The sequence below is a fragment of the Anabrus simplex genome, chromosome 1 (assembly GCF_040414725.1).
Source record: "Anabrus simplex isolate iqAnaSimp1 chromosome 1, ASM4041472v1, whole genome shotgun sequence".
Classification (NCBI taxonomy): Eukaryota; Metazoa; Arthropoda; class Insecta; order Orthoptera; family Tettigoniidae; genus Anabrus; species Anabrus simplex.
In genome coordinates, this window is record NC_090265.1 from 983308512 (window position 1) to 983327408 (window position 18897).

General features: G+C 38.4%; 2 protein-coding genes across 4 annotated transcripts in view; both read right to left on the reverse strand.

Moving 5' to 3' along the window:
• Positions 1-18897, reverse strand: part of MED6 (mediator complex subunit 6) — a 99736-nt gene that overhangs the window by 62775 nt on the left and 18064 nt on the right. For both annotated transcript variants that reach the window (XM_067148913.2, XM_067148904.2), the window contains exon 3: positions 7126-7285. In XM_067148913.2, coding sequence (XP_067005014.1) covers positions 7126-7285 — 160 coding nt within the window. The remainder of the gene's footprint in view (positions 1-7125; positions 7286-18897) is intronic.
• LOC137496999 (E3 SUMO-protein ligase ZBED1-like) lies at positions 122-1720 on the reverse strand. 2 transcript variants are annotated; one of them, XM_068225322.1, is made up of 3 exons: positions 1500-1720; positions 1107-1379; positions 122-572 (listed from the first exon to the last, which is right to left on the reverse strand). In XM_068225322.1, the coding sequence occupies exons 1-3, from the start codon at positions 1620-1622 to the stop codon at positions 165-167; spliced, it is 804 nt and encodes a 267-aa protein (XP_068081423.1). In that variant the 5' UTR covers positions 1623-1720; the 3' UTR covers positions 122-164. The 2 variants fall into 2 exon arrangements, with proteins under 2 accessions (XP_068081423.1, XP_068081422.1); XM_068225321.1 differs by having other exon boundaries at positions 1107-1720.

The window sequence follows — 18897 nt, forward strand, 5'->3', positions numbered from 1 at the left end:
TGCAATTGATAACAAGTTAACTGAAAATGAATCTAAATAACACGAAGCATGGGGCCTCATTTGCGTGTAACTTATACTACAATACAAACTGAAATGACGTGCAATATGCCAACGACAAAAACAAACCTGAACATTACTTTTAATTAGTGTGAGTAGTTTATTGGTCACTGATAATTGGTGGCGGAATTGCTGTGAATGAAAAGGAGGGCATCAACATTGTCGGGGTGTAGATGAGACCGTCGTGCGTTGAGAATGAAGCCCGCTGAACTGAAATTCCTCTCTGAAGCTGAACTTGACGCTTGTATACATAATACCTTTTTAGCGATCTGGTGAAGTTTCGGATAGTTTTGTCCATTTGTTCTCCAGTAGGATGCTATATCTTCTTCCATTCCACAATTTTGCCTTAAATATCTTTCCAGCTCATCTGTTGGAGTAGGACCATCATCAACGTCAGCCCACGAAGCAAACTTCATTACTTTGGCAGGTTGTGGCATAGTCGTGGAGTTTGATGACCCCGGAAGATTAGAATGGTCGTCATTCATGAACGTCTCGTCCATCATAAGGCTTTTTACCTAAAAAAAGGAAGAGAAAAATCAAATAAGTCGCTATATAAGTCGGCATCTCGTTTTGTTTTTACCATTTGCTTTACGTCGCACCGACACAGATAGGTCTTATGGTGACGATGGGATAGGAAAGGCCTAGGAATCGGAAGGAAGCGGGCGTGGCCTTAATTAAGGTACATTTGCCTGGTGTGAAAATGGGAAACCACGGAAAACCATATTCAGGGCTGCCGACAGTGGGACTCGAACCCACTATCTCCCGATTACTGGATACTGGCCGCACTTAAGCGACTGCAGCTATCGAGCTCGGTAAGTCGGCATCAGAGGGCGTTGTATGAGGTAAAAATATTACGCAAACAGTGGCTGCTAGTAGGTGAGAAGGTGTAGGAATTGGTACGTATTGTATCAACTCTTACGCTATTTGCACGCAAGAAATGTGGAATTAGTTAGAATCAAAGAAAGTACTTACACATCTGATTTTTGAACAAACTACTATCCTGAAGAACACATAGGTTAATATTCAAATTAGTGCATCACGTGCCTTACCTCCGCTGTTACATCACACCTTTCATTGTCAGGCATCATTTTCAGATGGCGAAATGGTGCCCACAGAAACGTTGCTACCTTATGGTACTTGTGAATGATGAACTTCTCTTCCATATACAATTTGATGTGGTTCCGCAAAAGTTCTATTTCAGAAGCCTCCCCGGTATTAGGTTCCTGAGTCAGATGCTGTAGGAGCGTCATTTTCCATGGTAAGACAAGGTGCAGTGTGGGTGACTTCTCGCATTCCAATTCTTTTGATGCTTCCTTGAAGGGCTGTAAAATAGGCTTACATAAGATGTGTAATAAATTCACCAAATGGAAACAATTTAAACTGCCCGGTATTACTAATGGCAAATCAAAAAAATGTAGAAGGCTACATAACAAAATACATACCTGAAGGAGTGCGATCACGTCGTTCAACAGCTTGATATCGATTCCATCCATATGATTTGTCTGTCCTTTTTCAGCTAGTTTTTCCCACAAAGCCGAATACTGACATTGCACAGATTCTAGCATAGTTAAACGAGTGTTCCAGCGAGTGTCGTTGGATTGTTGCAATGATTTTTCAAGAGCGTTCAATAGGCCACTTTGTTTTACGTATGTAACAAGTCCTTTCGTCGCAGACATAAGGGTATCAATGTGAGGGCAACGAACTGATATAAACTGAGGATTGAACACATTTCGTAGCACCGTGTTGAGCATATGACAGGCGCAATTCAGCCTCGTATAATCACGCAGTGCGGCAATTATGTTGGCACCCTGATCAGTTGTAAAAGGCACGTCTTTAAGAATGGTCTCGGTGACACCTAGGACCCTAAATCGTCTCACCAATTCTCTTTTAATATTATCACCTGTTTTAGGCTCGTCTGGAAACCTGGTTGTGAACAAGACACGAGACTTGAGTTCCCATTGAACAAAATAAGAAATCGTGCACGTTAAGTAATGGTTCCTTTTTGTGCTACATGTCCACATATCTGTGGTGGCTGCGCATTCCCTTCTACTTATAAGGTCGAGTACCTCCGGCATAATTGAATCCCGTAGACGTTTAGCACTTTCTGCTATGTGTCGGGAGACGGTTGTTGGATGAGGTATGATATCTGTTACGGATACCTTTCCATACACCGATCCAGTGTCAACCAATGTCTGAGCGAGATCCAGAAAGCCATCACCTCCGACTGTCTCATACGACCTTAAGTCTCGAGCACACAAAGCAACACATTTAGCAACAATCAAGTCCTGGGCAGGTTTAGGAAGACGATGTTCTTTTACGGGAGATGATTTGTTGTTAGATACACACGGATGACGGGAAATGTGTGACGTGCCTGTCAACCCTTTAGTGTGTACATACAGTTCACCGCAGATCGTGCAGCACACAAAATTAACGTCTCTTCCATCACTGTCAACAACAGGCTTGAATACCGACCAAATACGACTTCTAAGGTTAGGGTCCGGTTCAGAAGTCTTGTATTGTCCGGTTTCTAGTTTTTCTTTCACTTCACGTTTTCTTGCCACGGTTTCTTTTCGTTTGGAACCACACTCCGCACTCATTTCCAATAACAGGATAGACGGGCGAAGTCAAACAGAAAAGCACAGCAGACCTGATCGTCTCCACTCGAACGTAAGACAACACACTCCGCTAACACGCAGTACACTGTACACATCGAAGCAGTCAGCCCATAGTACTACCACAGCGCTGCCCTTGGCTCACCGCGTACGCACGACATAGCGCTGCCCAGCCCGGCCCGTGCGATGACGTCACGGGCTTCGTATGTTCGAGCTTTGGAAAGCCCATTGCCGTTTATCACCGAAGCAGCTCATGGGTTGGGCCGCTCCGCAGGACTCTGGCACACACTCCGTTCGGCACGTGAAAACTCGAAATAATCTTAAACGAGGGACAGGAAAGGGCAGGATATAAAACATTACTGAGAAATACGAAAAGAATATTCTGAGAACTCAAGGTGAAATGGCATTCCTTGTGTATCTTTCTGAACACTCATACACTTACCTTTAAAAATCAAACAAAAAATCATAATCTGTGGTGTGTCATTCGCAAAGGCATAATTATGATGAGTAATTCGTAATTATTACGATTGAATCATAATTACTACGATTGAATCATAATAGTTGACATCTCTGGATACAGTCAATCTGGTTTCTAACAATATGTTCAGGTGAGTCTCTATGTGACTTCCAGGTATACAGACGTCTGGGTGGAAGGGTAAATAATGTATTTGTTATCACAAATCCATGTTCCCAACAAATGTACTAAGCTGTTCCCCTCTTTCATTTCTTTCACCAAGACCATATGGGCCTATGAAGTCACCTTCAGAACCTCTCCCAATTTCGGCATTGAAATCCCCCGTTATGATTGTGAGATCACATTTTGATCATTTTTTTCAAGACATCCCCAATCTGGGAGTATAGTTCTGCTACTTCATCGTCGCTCCCATCTATATAGGTAGTTTGAGCATACACCTTGATGCTATTCACTTGTGCAGGTCTGGCATTTATTTGAACTAACATGAGTCTCTCGGTGATTGCAACAAAATCAGTAACACACACTGCAACTGATTTAGATACTATAAGCCCCAATCCAACGTGGAACTGCACATCAGATGTTCCGGAATAATATACTCTGTGTTCATCAATGTTACAATAACCTGATCCCAGCCATCGCATTTCACTCACTCCCATGATCTTAATCCCCATTCTTTTCATTTCCTGGATTGCACTGTTAACTCTTCCAGCTTGTGCCAGTGTCCGTACATTCCATGTACATATTTTAATACTCTTGCTGAAAGCGATCTTCTCAACCACACCTTTGTTCAAAACTGCCCCTCCCCCCGGAGATCCAAATGCGGGACTATCTACAGAAGAATTTGGTTTGAACACAGATATGATGTGTTACTAGAGGATATCCGAAGAGCTTTGATGCAGTAGTTCCTTGTTGCTTTCTGCATCCTCATGCCATTGGCTAACCTTTAGCTCACCTGCCTTTTGGGATAATTTCTCGTCCCATGGGCAAGAGAGTGCCCTTCCTTCTACCCGCTCATCCAACCTCTGAGGAGGAGGTGAATGTGAGAATTCTCCCATCTACGATTCTAGGACAATTAGACATTTCCTATACTCTCCAGTACCTTTAGAGAGGGGGTCACTGCTAACAGAAATATATATATCCTTTTAAACTATTAAAGAAAAGTAAAAGAAAGCACTGGTGCTTGTATATTTATTGCAACGATCACAATAAACTACATCACTATCCGAAATTCATTTAGACAAGATGTCTCTTCTTACACTTTTAACAAATGGCATGACAACAGTTCACAACACAGTCCAACAGAAAACAACAATCTGAAGTCTGCAAGCATGCTGCTTCCCAACTGCCTTCTTTCTTAATTATTTTGGCCTTAAATGTGTGACGAGTGACAGTTCTGGATAGGAAATTCCAGGATAACAACGGAAGAGGGTTCAGTACCTCAGTAACGTGGCATCACAGAAGTGTGATACAAGTTTTGTTTTGTTTTCATCTAATGTAGACGAAAAGATGAGCAGTAACTTCGTAATACACAATTTACGGTTCAATTTATAGCAATGTATACGGGACACCTTATTTTTCAGAATTACAGTGGTCCACGTGGGGCTTTCCAGCTTACATCAACGTTTACTCAAGTAACAGATAACAAAGTGCTTGGCTAATTAAATTATAGGAACTCTACTGTATGTACTAACTTTGGTTGTCAGGTAGGATGACAGGAATACATTCTCCTTCTCTCCATCTTAATAATATGGCCCCAAATTCTGCAAACTAACATTCATAAAAGACACTATCATGCAACTTAACATTAATGTCATATATGCGCCAAAATCGGAAGAAAAATCATATTATGCCATATAAGCATCCAAATATCAGTTATTAAATCCCCAACCTTCAAAATATGCATTATGCATGAATTTTCTCTTACAAAAGCCAAAACATGCTAACATGCAGGGAAAAAAGAACGGTTATTTGGAATCGTTAAGTCATAAAACAAATATTTGCGACATTTCAGAAGCGTAAATAGCTTATTTAAAAACATGCATTTGCATCAAAATCCAGGCTCTAGTAATGATGTTTGCATATGATTATGTAATCTGGGGAGAAGATGAAGAGGAGGTACAAAGGGTCAACGTGGAGAAGAGCAAGACAATGGTGATGAGTAGATGAAGTAAAAATGGAAAAGGAGCTATCAAAACTGGAGACAAGGAACCAGAAATAGTAGAACACTTCAAATACTTTGGAAGTGATGACAGAAAATGGATGATGATATGGAAATTAATAGAAGGATACAACTGGGGAGTGCCTTTTACCACCAGGTATGGAGATTAATATGGAATAAAGATGTAAGAATGAGAATACAGGCAGCTGAAATGAAATTCCTGAGGAGTATGATACAGAATTCAAGAAGATATAGAGTGAAAAATGAAGACATGCAAAAAGAGCTAACTGTGCAAAAACTAAGTGACAAACTGGAACAGAACAGATTGAGATGGTTTGGACATGTCAAGCGGATAAAATACGAAAGATGGCCAAGATGAGCAATGGAAAGACAGATGACAGGGTAGAGAGGACGAGGAAGGCCAAGATTACGATGGACAGACTCTGTGAAGAACAGCATAGGGCAACAGAACCTGGATGGAACACAGTGTTGGATGAGGAATGGTGAAGAGACAGGACGAAGTAGAGAAGAACCATATTTGCTCTCACCTGGTGTCAGCTGGAAAAGGGGAAATGATGATGATGATAAGGAGGAGGAGGACTTAAGCAGTTCCTAACTTAAAATTATGAGGTGTTGAGTCTATGTAGTTGACCCAAACTTCTGGGTGAACAATAGGAAAGGAATGGCAAACTTAGAAAGGACAAATGCTATTACAATATTCCTGTATCATACAAAATACTATCAATTACAATTGGCCTTAGCACCAGTATTGGGTGAACTGAAAATGACAAATATTGTACATGAAGTATAGTGCACTGCCTATCTTCGACAGGATTGATCAGGAGAACTGATATTATCACCATCCACCATCACATGCATATGAACATAGTGCTTGATGCTATGGTGCTCCTTTAAAATGATATTTCTCAAGCCAACAAGGTTGATACTCATAAGAGAAATATCTATGAGCTGCATGACCCACATCTGAGAGAGTGCTACAAATTCCTGTCAAAATATGATCTGTTAAGGGCTAATCTTTCAATAGCAGAGTGCAACAAAATACTAACGGATGTTACTAAAGAGTATGGAAATCCTTCACAATTCAGTGAACAGCATATTAAGAATATTTTAAAAGATTTGCTCAGCATTTGACATCATTTATATTACTATATTTATATTATTATTATTATTATATTATTATATTACTCTCCTCTCTGGCTTTAAGTTATACACCAAACCAACTGCATTAAACAGACAGTATTGCCACAAGATCTATGTTGTCATTCATTTCCGAAAATACCAAAACAAGTAACACAGAAAAATTGCAGTTCTAAAACAAAATTTACAACACACAATACAGTTAATAGATGGAAAAGATTCCAAACAAAACATAAACTCACCAGAAATGACAATTCATGCAAGCACTAATTATAGTAATCTTTACATTTTTAAGATTAAGCCTATATTACTTAGAAATATGTTGGTATAGTGAAGAATTGGAAAAAGTGAGTGTTATGTCGAACGCGAAAATCTACCCGATAAAACGGAATTCGTCTGATAGTTACACAGGCGTTGGCGTTTATTATTTTCCACAAACTTAAAACTTAATTTACATTGTTCTTTTTTTTCTTTTTTCAAAACAATCTGTTCTCAAAACCAAAGAGTACAAAATCTGGTGGGTACATTCCATTTAGTCTCTGGATGTAACAATGAGTATACTCTAGTATAAGACAACACATGCAATAGCATGGGAAGTAGATACATAACAAATACACTTTACAAAATATGAAAATATAATTATTGCAGAAATCAATACAACTTACTTTAACTGTTCTGGATTTAAACGCTGCATTTTGACAATTTCATTATTGCAAGTTCTGTCAAAGAAAGGGTTGCTGCGTTCAGAAAAGTAGTCCATTACATTTGATGGATTGAGCATTGGGATCCAAGCACTGTCGTGCCATGATAAACCCAAGGGATTTTCTGGAAGAAAAAAAGTATAAGAACAAAATTCAACCCAACATAATGGAAGAGACAAAGAAAACTTAATTCTAACTCAGGATAAATGTTCATTAATAGGGCTCGAATTATTAAGACCTAAAAATAGCCCAAAAAAGCAATCAAATACGACCTCAAAAGTGATGAAATATAATGTCAAAATTATAAAAACATGACCCAAAAATGATTAATCAAAATATGGGCATTTTAAAATAAGTTATAAATTGAAACAGCAATTCCTTTGATACAAATTTGTTAACTAAATTCTTTATTCATACTTTCATATTAATTTTCTGAATATACATGTTTAGCAGTTATTCACAGTCTATTGTCCTTGATTCACTTATCAAACATTTATGAATACATACCCATAAAGTACTAAGTTTGCTAAGATTATCAGACCACACAACATTTTAAAAGTCCATGTGATTGTTGTACTACAAGTTCACACTTCTCACAATTTAAATACTGCATGAATTTCTGAGTTACCAGCTTCTAAATGAGTAATTGCACTCAATATAATTCCAAAGTTCGACTTCAAATGTGCCAGACTTTCTTACAAACTGTTGGAAAACAATTCCTACACCATCTTGATAGAAGAGGCAAAGTACTCCACTTGTATTAACTGCAGATGTTATACCGAGAAGCAGTTTTGTGAATACTAGTTCACATTCGATAAGTTGAAGATGATTTTGCACAGCTACAGCTGTCGTCAAACCACCAAAATATGATGAAATATGATGTTTCTACATAAATACCTCAAAATATGACCTTATGACAAAAAAATCCAAAATATGCATTTATATGACAAATAAAAATCACTTTCTCCCTCCTATTCTACCCAAACCATTTTAGAGAAGGACCTAAAGTCATTTAATCGTGCCCTGTTGTGCCCACATGTCAACAGCCAATCCTTCGTTACTCATCTCTACGAACTGAAGATAATATCTGAAGACAGTCCAATTCATATTACTGCAATAAGCGAGAGCTGGATCCGTAGTTCAATCCCCTCAAGCATGGTTGACATATCGGGCTATGATATTCACAGGCATGAACAGACGAATAGACTAGGTGGTGGGGTTGCCCTATATTGTAAATCTATGCTCAAGAGTAGAGTCATTCACACGTCTACTCCTGCTGTAAATACTCCCCTGAATATATGTTTGTGGAGGTGTTTGTCAATTCTGTAAAAATAGTTGTAGGCCTCTAGGTGTAGTAGGCCTCTTGACGCAGTGCGAGACTTCTGCGACTTAGAAGACAGCTTTCTGAGACTGCTACCATCATACACGCACGTGATACCTTTGGAGACTTAAACACAAATTTCTTAACCCAGAACAACGACGCCTTATGACTACAAAATATTTTAAAATCCTGTGACATGACTATATTGCCCCTTAAACCCACCCATCACGTCCATAAATCCACCATTTCCGTTTATACATTCATAGACCTAGTAATAACAAATAACCCCCAAAAAATCCTTCACCATGGTCAAGTATCTGTTCCTAACATATCTAAACATGATCTCATATACTTAGCATACTCTCTTTGGGTGCCTAAGTACCGACCGAAATATGTAACATTCAGTGACTTTAAAAGCATGGATTTAATACAACTGAGACAAGATGCACAACTCTGCCCCTGGTATGACATAATGATAACAAGCGACACTGAAGAGAAAGTGGAAATATTTAATTCCTATTTACATGAATTGTACAACAAACACACACCAAAGTGTAATGTGAGAGTAACATACCCGCCCTGTCCTTGGCTGACTTCTGATTTTAAGACTATGATGAAAGAACGAGGCGCACTACACCGACGCTATAAGCAGACTCAACTAGCTGACGTACATGAGCAGTACTGTGTTCTTCGAAACCGAATTAAGCTTGTAATTCGCAATAAGAAATATAATTATTTCCAGCATTTAAACAAAAATATTAACAATGGTCCCACATGGCGACAACTTCAGTCACTGGATAATGGCAAACCACTTGCGAAGCATACTGATCCCGAGGTGTCTCTTGATGAATTAAATACATATTTCTCCACGGAACGTCTCACTCCTGACTCGCCGACAGTTCAAAACACCATTGACAATATATTAAGGCAACAATCACCAGTCCATCCAGTATTTGAATTTGATAATGTTACAGAGCATGAAGTAAGAAGGGAAGTAATGTCAATTAAATCTCATGCAACAGGAGCTGATGAAATTCCCATTTCGTTCACGACCTGCATAATCGACATCATAATGCCCATTATTATGCATTTAATTAATACCTGCCTTACTTCAGGCAATATCCCAATTATATGGAAAGATGCACTCATCGTGCCAGTCCCAAAAAACTCTCCTGCAAGCAATACATCTGACTACCGACCTGTCTTCATTCTCACAACACTTTCTAAGGTTCTGCAGAAAATTATGCATTAACAAATAGCTAAATACTTGGAAAAACATTCTGTACTTGATCTCTTACAGTCTGTTTTTAAGAAAGGACACAGTACTGCAACAACACTAATCAAAATCATGGATGACATTAGACGGGCTATGGACGAACGAAAACTGACTGTACTTATCCTACTTGACTTCAGCAGTGTGTTTGACACTGTAAATATTGACATATTGTTAGCCAAGTTACAAAAACTTCACATGGCTCATTCTGCTATTCAGCTCGTGCTAATACCTCAAAAATAGACGACAGCGCGTTGTATCAAACATGATGACTACAGAATGGAGGACTAAGCTATCTGGTGTTCTCCAAGGGTCTGTTCTTGGACCTCTTTTATTCTTAATTATTAATAACATTTCTTCTCATCTGAAAGACTGCAACTACCACCTTTAGCTGACGATCTTCAGATATACTCACACTTCAAAGTCTCCGACACTGACAAAGCAATCCACCAAATGAACTCGACTCTAAATTTAATTAGCTCATATGCAAAAGAGAACTGCCTATTAATTAACCCGAAGAAAACGCAAGCTATCATAACAGGACAATCTAGGCTTTTAAATATGCTAAACATCACACAACAGCCTACTCTCATGCTCTGCAGTGAAGCTATACCTTTTCAGAAGCCTATAAAAAACCTAAGTGTTGTATTGATACATTAAACTGGAATGACCATATAACAAGTGTTTGCAGAAAGGTATATGCATCTCTCCACCTCCTAAAAGTGAAACAATCCATTCTTCCACATAGCATGAAAATAAAAACTCATTTTTCCAATAATTTATTACTGTGATGTCGTATTAACTGATGCAACTGTAGAACAAACTATAAAACTTCAAAGGGCAATGAACTCTTGCATACGATTTATATTTTCTTTTAACTTCAGGACACATATTTCCCCGTATTATGCGAAGCTATCCTGGCTGAAAATCGATCAACTAAGAACTCTACATACTGCAACACTAATTTTTCGACTTCTGAATGAATCTACACCCGAATACCTATCCTCACATTTTAACTTCCTCTCATCTAATTATGGACATAATACCAGATCGACTTCTACCCTTATGATACCGGTTAATCATTCATCTGTATACAGCCACTCTTTCCAAGTGTCTGGGGCAAGGCTATGGAACACTCTCCATGTCAGTATACGTAATAGCACTTCAATAGGCTCATTTAAATGGTCTTGTCGAGAATTCCTCTTAAATACGTGATCAGCTTGTATGAATGTTAGTGTGTATGAGTGCAAGTATGATTTAGAGCTAGGTGATGTAAATGGATATTATTAATTAATTAAAAAACAATTATAATAAGTTATAGGCTAATATTAATCCATTAATTTAAGTAGTTTTTAGACTGTTAACAATGCTATTTTTCTAATTCATGTGACTATGTACTCTATGTTGTGGTTAAGTGTAAGAGAGGGCCGTGAGCCCTAACTTCGCCACAAACAAAGGCATAAAATAAATAAATAAATAAATAAATGTGACAATAATCACCTGATTTGCACCAAAAGCCAATCAGGCAAGAAAATGGAGACAAAGAAAAAAATATGACTTTTCCTAAACATCCAAGCCATACACATTAACAACAGCAATAATAATAATAATAATAATAATAATAATAATAATAATAATAATAATAATAATAATAATAATAATAATAACCATATGGTCTCAGCTACCGTGCGCAGACATTTTGATTTGATGCCATCTGACTGTCTGCTTGTTAATTTCGACGTCTGTTTTACTCTAGCCCTTCTAGATTGGCAGACAGAATAAACCAAAACTCTCTTGGGCGTCTATGGCTGAGATTTAATTTTGTCGGGTAAACACCAAATGCGTCACCAGAGATCTTTTACATGCCGACATCGTACAACATGAAGTGTCGAATGTACTTTTATCCGCCCTTCAAAAATCAGACTACCTCTGCCAGGTTTGAACCCACTATCTTGGGATCTGGAGGCCGACACTCTACCGCTGATCCACAGAGGCAGCTAACAACAGCACTTTCCACCAGGGACACACTATAAGCAAAGAGAGGGTAATTAGTGCCTATCCAAAGTTAACAAACCGAGCGAGTTGGCTGTGTGGTTAGGGGCACGCAGCTGCGAGCTTGCATTCAGGAGATAGATGGTTCGAACCCCACTGTCAGCAGCCCTGACGATGGTTTTCTGTGGTATCCCTATTCCACACCAAGTAAATGCTGGGGCTGTACCTTGATTAAAGCCATGGCCGCTTCCTTCCCACTCTCAGCCCTTTGCTATCCCATCACCACCATAAGACCTATCTGTGCACTATTAAATACGATATTATACACTTCTATCACAATTCAGTTGACAGCTGGGGATAATTAAAAATAGGAAAGGAATTCCACCTTATCAATACTTCTTTTGACCCCTAGTTTTGGATCATCTTCAGCTGAACAATACATTCACATATAGTACATCAAGCAATGATTGATATTACTTTGTCTGGGGAATGCCATATGATAACAAAAGTTTAAATACGTCCAAGTGGGGCATGTCAAATCAGGAACTGACATGTGTGCCACTATGTGTGACACTGCAAGTATATGTCTATAATAACATACTTTAAACTTAAAATTAGTCTGTACAACACTGTCTTAACTTAAAGCTAACTTATAAGTATATGTGACTAAAAACAACATATATGAACACTTCATACACATAAACGTTCGTATCATGCGTATTGCTCATTTCATCAGTTGACTTCTGTATTTGAGTCTTTTGTCATGGTTGTGTATTTGGTTGATGCTTTTGAGCTTAAGTAATATGATATGCTTGTAAAATATCCTATTCTTTTTATAGAAGATTTCTGTCTTCATATATATGCATAGAATAAAACACTTTCAAAATTAAAAAAAAAAATTATCCCAGTTGTATCTACATGCCTGGAACTTTTTTTAATTTCGGAAAGCGTTTTATTCTATGCACATATATGAAGACAAACTTTTATATAAATAATAGGATAATTTTACAAGCAAATCATATTACTTAAGTTCAAAAGCATCAACCAAATACACAACCATGACAAAAGACTCAAATACAGAAGTCAACTGATGAACTGAGCAATACGTAAGATACGAACATTTATGTGCATGAAGTGTTCATAGGGGCCTATATGTTGTTTTTAGTCACATATACTTATAAGTTAGCTTTAAGTTAAGATAGTGTTGTACAAACCAATTTTAAGTTTAAAGTATGTTAGTATAGACATATACTTGCAGTGTCACACATAATGGCATACATGTCAGTTCCCGATTTGACATGCCCCACTTGGACGTATTTAAACATATGTTATCATATGGCATTCCCCAGACAAAGTAATATCAATCGTTACTTGATGTACTATATGTGAATGTATTGTTCAGCTGAGGATGACCCAAAACTAGCGGTCAAATCCGGTACTGTAGTATAATAATTATAATAAACAAGTACTGATAAGGTGGAATTCCTTTCCTATTTATAATTGTGTAATTCATCAATACGGATATGAAGATTATAGATTACGAAACTGGGAATAACACAGGATTACCTTCCCCTTTGACCATAACTACTCAGTCCGGTCTTCTAGACTGCAAGAGATCCCTAATATTTTGATAACTCCCCTTCTGTAGTTAGTGTCGACTCATTCAGCCTTGTAACCACTTAGCTCAGTAATTCAGTCGAAAGGCAACAATCGCCAAGTTGTTCACAAGATATAGCTTGTTATAGCACTGGGTATGTCTCACAGACCAGACCCATGTGTAAGTGTAATACGGAGGGCTACGGGAATGTCGGACACTGTTACATTTGGCGACAGTAATTTTGATAAAATAGTACAAGAGTGGGTAGATTATGTTTCAGGAAGTGAAATATCAAGAGAACAGGACATGTATTTGACCTCAGATCATGACAATGCTTTGGAACAAGAAGACTGATGTTTAGGAAGAGAAAATTCTGAAAATAACAGTGATGATTCATACAATTCATCAGATGATGCTGGTAACTTCAGCACATCTCCCAAAGCATTTTATGGTCAAAACAATTTCAAATGGAGTTCCTCTCCCTGCATTAGCCACTCGAGAAGGAGGAAACACAACACCATGGAGAAACTTCCCAGCCTTATAGGTCAAGCACGCAACTGTGATGTAAGTATATTAGAAGATAATAATAATAATAATAATAATAATAATAATAATGATAATGATAATTAATGTTTTTATGTCCCACTAGCTACTTTCAGGGTTTTTGGAGACGCCAAAATGCCAGAATTTAGTCGCACAGGAATTCTTTTACATGTCAGTAAATCTACCGACATGAGGCTGACATACTTGAGCATCATCAAATACCACCAGACTGAGCCAGGATCGAACCTGCCATGTTGGGGTTAGAAGGCCAGCAGCTCAATCGTCTCAGCCACTCAGCCCAGATGTATTAGAAGAATTCTGGAGACTTCTTGTCACAGATCTACACTGGAGGATATTGTGAAATGGACAAATGTTAAGATAAGACAGGAACAAGTACAAGGATGTTCGTTTCATGGGAGATACAGATAATGGAGCTGAAAGCATTTACTGGTCTTCTCTTTTACAGTGCTATATTCAAATTGAACACCGAAACTTATCAGTCTCTTTTTGCTACAGACGGTACGGGACGGGACATATTTAAAAACGTTATGGCAAAGAATTGCTTTGAAGTGTTACTTTCATCTCTTCAGTTTGATAATCTTGAAACAAGGGTGGAAAGAAAGAGGACTGATTCTTCAGCACCAATCTCTAACTTTTTCTAACAATTTGTTGAGAACTGCCAGCATGTGTACAGTATTGGTGCCAACGCCTGTGTTAATGAAATGCTGATTGGTTTCCGTGAGAGCTATGAGCAAGCTTGTGAAATATGACATAAAAGTCACGTGCTTGACAGACGCTAGGAGGAGTTAATTTTACAATGGTTACATATACAGTGAAAAGAAAACAGTGATGGTCGTACACTTACCGAAGAAGAGCGAAAACTAGCTGTACCTACCCAAGCAGTTCTGCGGCTTTCAAAACCTATTCAGAACACTAACCGAAATATCACCGCAGACAACTGGTTTGGATCAACTGAATTTGCAACAGCCATGAAGAACAGAGGTCTTACAATTGTATATATTCTAAGGAAGTAAAAGGCAGAAATTTATCATGAATTTTTGCCCTCAAGAGCCCCTCGTAAGGAAGAGTCTTTTCTCTTTGGAATCAGTCATATCACACTGTTATCTTTTGTGCCAAAAAAGGGGAGAGCTGTTCTGCTAATATCATCCATGCACCACCACGAAGCACATGAAGATGGGAAACTCAAGATGATCCCTTGCTACAATTCTACAAAAGGTGGAGGTCATTCACTTGACTAAAAATGTGCTACTTATACTACTGCAAGGAAAACCAAACAATGGTCTACGGATGCATTCTTTAGAGTCCTGGACATAAGCGGTGTTAATTTGTGACTTCTACATAGTGGCCACAAAAACAGCAATCCAATGATAAGATTTAATTTCATGAAAGGCTTAGCAAGAGAACATGTGAAACTACAGTTAGGAGAGTTGAAAACTGCAACCTAAATTACAAATTGAGGACGAGTATCTGACGTGTTCTGGGAATCAAAGAAGAACTCCAGTCACCTCCAGAAGAAAAGCTGACCAAGAGGAAGACATGCACTATCTGTAACCCCAAGAAAAAACTAACAGCTTACATGCACTATAGGTGTGGTAAAGCCATATGCCTGTAGTGTACAGAAAAATACGCAAGCAATGCCAGGAGGAAGTCTGAAAACATGTGGATGTAAAGTGTTCGCAATTTTCAAGAAAGCATTGTGTAATTCAAATAGTCTTTTGCACTGTGTTTTATTAACATATTAGCTTTCCAAATATGCTTCAATATCAACTCTACCGTATTGTAAATATTTATTATGTGCATAGGAGTAAACATAACTGTGTTCCCCTTTTTTCTTTCCTGATATTATATTTTTTTAAATATTGCTCGTCTTTTCTTACAATATTTCACTTTTTCACTGTAGAAATTTGAAATAGGCCCTTCTCAATAATAAAATATGGAAATTGTACCGGGAGGTACACCTCAACTCCACTCATTCAAAAGAAGCGCCGTAAGGACCGCTATCTCTCTAACAAAACGTGAAATAGCTACGGCATGAAGTTGGGATATTGACCTGAATTTGTCACCATTGAAGTATTGAGTAATTGTGTTATTGTTAAGTTGCCTAAACTGACTGGATTTATTTGCTTTGTGTTTGGTTACTTCAAGAAGTTTGAACTTTTCTCCATAGATGTCTCTACAAAACTGAGGTCACGCACTCTGGTGCAAATTGGAATAATTTGTTATTGAAAGAAATTTTGTGTGTAGCTTCCACCGAAGTCCCAGTCTCATCCATGGCTGTGACAATATGGAAGCTGCTGGGGTATGGGTGGTGCTGAGTAATGACATTCAGAGCACGTCTAGTGCATCTGAGTGTTATGAAAGGTGTTGCTCATAGGGTCAGTCGTGCTGCAATAGCACTTTCTGACCCAGTGAGGAAAGCAATGGCAAACTACCTCACTCCTCGTCTTGCCTAGTACGCCTCATTTTGGTGCTGCCATTGGTTTTTGCGGTTTCCTTATAACCGCATAACTTTTGGTGGTGCTATTTGAGGATCCAACCAGCCTCTGGGCTGATGACCTAACAGACAGACAGGTTTCCTCAAGTAAATTAACTTTCATTTATTTTTGTATATATTTCTAGGTTTGCAACACTTCTCTCTCATTCCGCCAGTTTTTGAATCTGACCAATCACTATTTTTCTAGTCTGGCTCCGCAGCGTAACGGTTAGTGTTATTAGCTGCCGTCTTCGGGGGCCCGGGTTCGATTCCCGGTACTGCCAGAAATTTAAGAATGGCAGGAGGGCTGGTATGTAGTTCAAATAGTACATGCAGCTCACCTCCAATAGGGGTGTGCTTGAAAAGAGCAGCACCACCTCCGGATGAGGACACGAGTTTACTTTTTACTATTTTTCTATAATTATTTTACAGCCTATCACAGGCTTCTTGTTGGTTTTTGGGTGTAACTTTTGATTCTGCCAATAAAATTGAGAAGGCGTGTCCGGATTAGTCCAGAACCCTCTAGAACCGTCCCCTCGTGTATATAAGCTGCACTCTTGCAGGCTACCTTGTCTTGTTGATCGTTGTCTTTCTGAGTGTGTGGGTTAAGATAGGAGGCGGGGGGGCGCCTCATTCTTCGGCAGGTAAAACAACAGCCCAAGTAATGGCCACCAATATTCTATCTTTCTAGCTGTCTCCACAAACTTATCCGAGGGAAAGGTTTTCTAAAACGTAAACGTAAATTTTCGTTTGGCTAATGTAAAATTTCATAGTCTTTAACTGTAAACCGGGGATAGAGAGTGCGTTACTCTCTCGAGTTCCCCTTCAACTTGGTTTGAGGTGACTACGATTCTGTAACTGTTTTTCTTTCCTGCAATGCATTAAATTAACCTTCATTCAAGTCATATCAGTAGCTTGGGATTAGCCCCTGTATCATCGGCTTGAGAACCCCGTTAGGATTTTATACTTCATTATCTAGGAGTGCAAGTGTACGCCTCCATTCAGTTTGTGTTCGGGCCATTAATTTAACCTGTTCTTTTTCCACGAAGGCCCAGTAGGTTGGGTAATAGATACCCCTGTGTAAAAGAAATTTTAAATTGTAAATTGTGCTGAGAGAGGCCAGAGATCGTAAGGTTTTATGTAATGTTGTCTTAAGCGGGCTGTTAAAAATTGGTTAATGTTGGAGAGCATGTAAGCTCTTTTCTAAGTTTTCTGTGCCTCTGGAAGGCTAGAGATTGTAACTTTCGGAGCAAAGTGCTTTTGAATTTGGGAGATTTCTATCCTTGTCTAAATAATACCACTTTAGAAATTGTAAATGTGTAAACTAGGGGCTTGAAGCCCAAAATTGTTAAATTCCCTATTCTGGGGTTCTCTATTTTAATACCCACATCTGTCGTTATTTCACTAAGTTTTTGTTTTTTTTTTTAAAGAAATATAACCCTTATTTAAAGTTTTAAATTAATTTTTGATATTGTAGTTGCCCACACCTTCTTTCACCTCTCTGTGTTCCACAGATACCCCGGAACAGAAATAACAAAGGAAAGATGTCTATTTTTAATACTGAAAGTAAACTCTGACAGAGGTCTCTCAGACTGGTCCTGGGTATGTATGTCCTTACTGTGGTACCTGATTAGTTAAGGGTTAAAGAACACTTGTATTCAATTGGAAACTAGATAAAGTTTTACCAGGCGAGTTGACCGTGCGATTAGGGGCATGCACCTGTGAGCTTGCATCCAGGAGATAGTGGGTTCGAATTCCAGTGTCGGCAGCCCTGAAGTTGGTTTTCCATATTTTCCCATTTTCACAACACGAGGCAAATGCTGGGACTGTACCTTAATTAAGGCCATGGCCGCTTCCTTCCCACTCCTAGCCCTTTCCTATCCAATCATCGCCATAAGACCTATCTGTGTCACTGCAACGTAAAGCAAACTGCAAATTTAAAAAAAAAAAAAAAAAGATACAGTTTTGTAAACGAAATGTACCTGTTGTCATTCCTGAAGTCGTAGGCAACAATCACCAAACATTATTTCAATTGCTGATACAGTGGAAAAAATACAGATGTCAAATACTCCTTCTAATCAGCATGTTATATACCATTAATGCTCATGAATAAGAAACAATAATTTCAATAATACAAAAAAATGGAGAAATAATTTAACAAAATCATTGTTGATCAGTGTGTTCTGTTAACCCGGGAGGGGTCGCGTGTCGAGTGTAACGTCAGGAGTCTCGTACGGTCATTTTGACCGGAAATCAATAAAACACGAAACGCTTACTTAATACGCCATTTATTGTTACAATAATATAAGATAGTACTATATCAACACAGACAAACACTTTTTAACATAATTATAATAATGAGATTGCCTTTTGGTGATGAAATTGAAAATAAATATTCAAGTTCTGTCTATGGAAAATACTTTTAAAATTATGTTTAATTTCATTTAACACACATCTAGACAATGCTCCTTCTCCCTCTACTCAACAATGAATGATAACAGTGCACTTTCCACGTT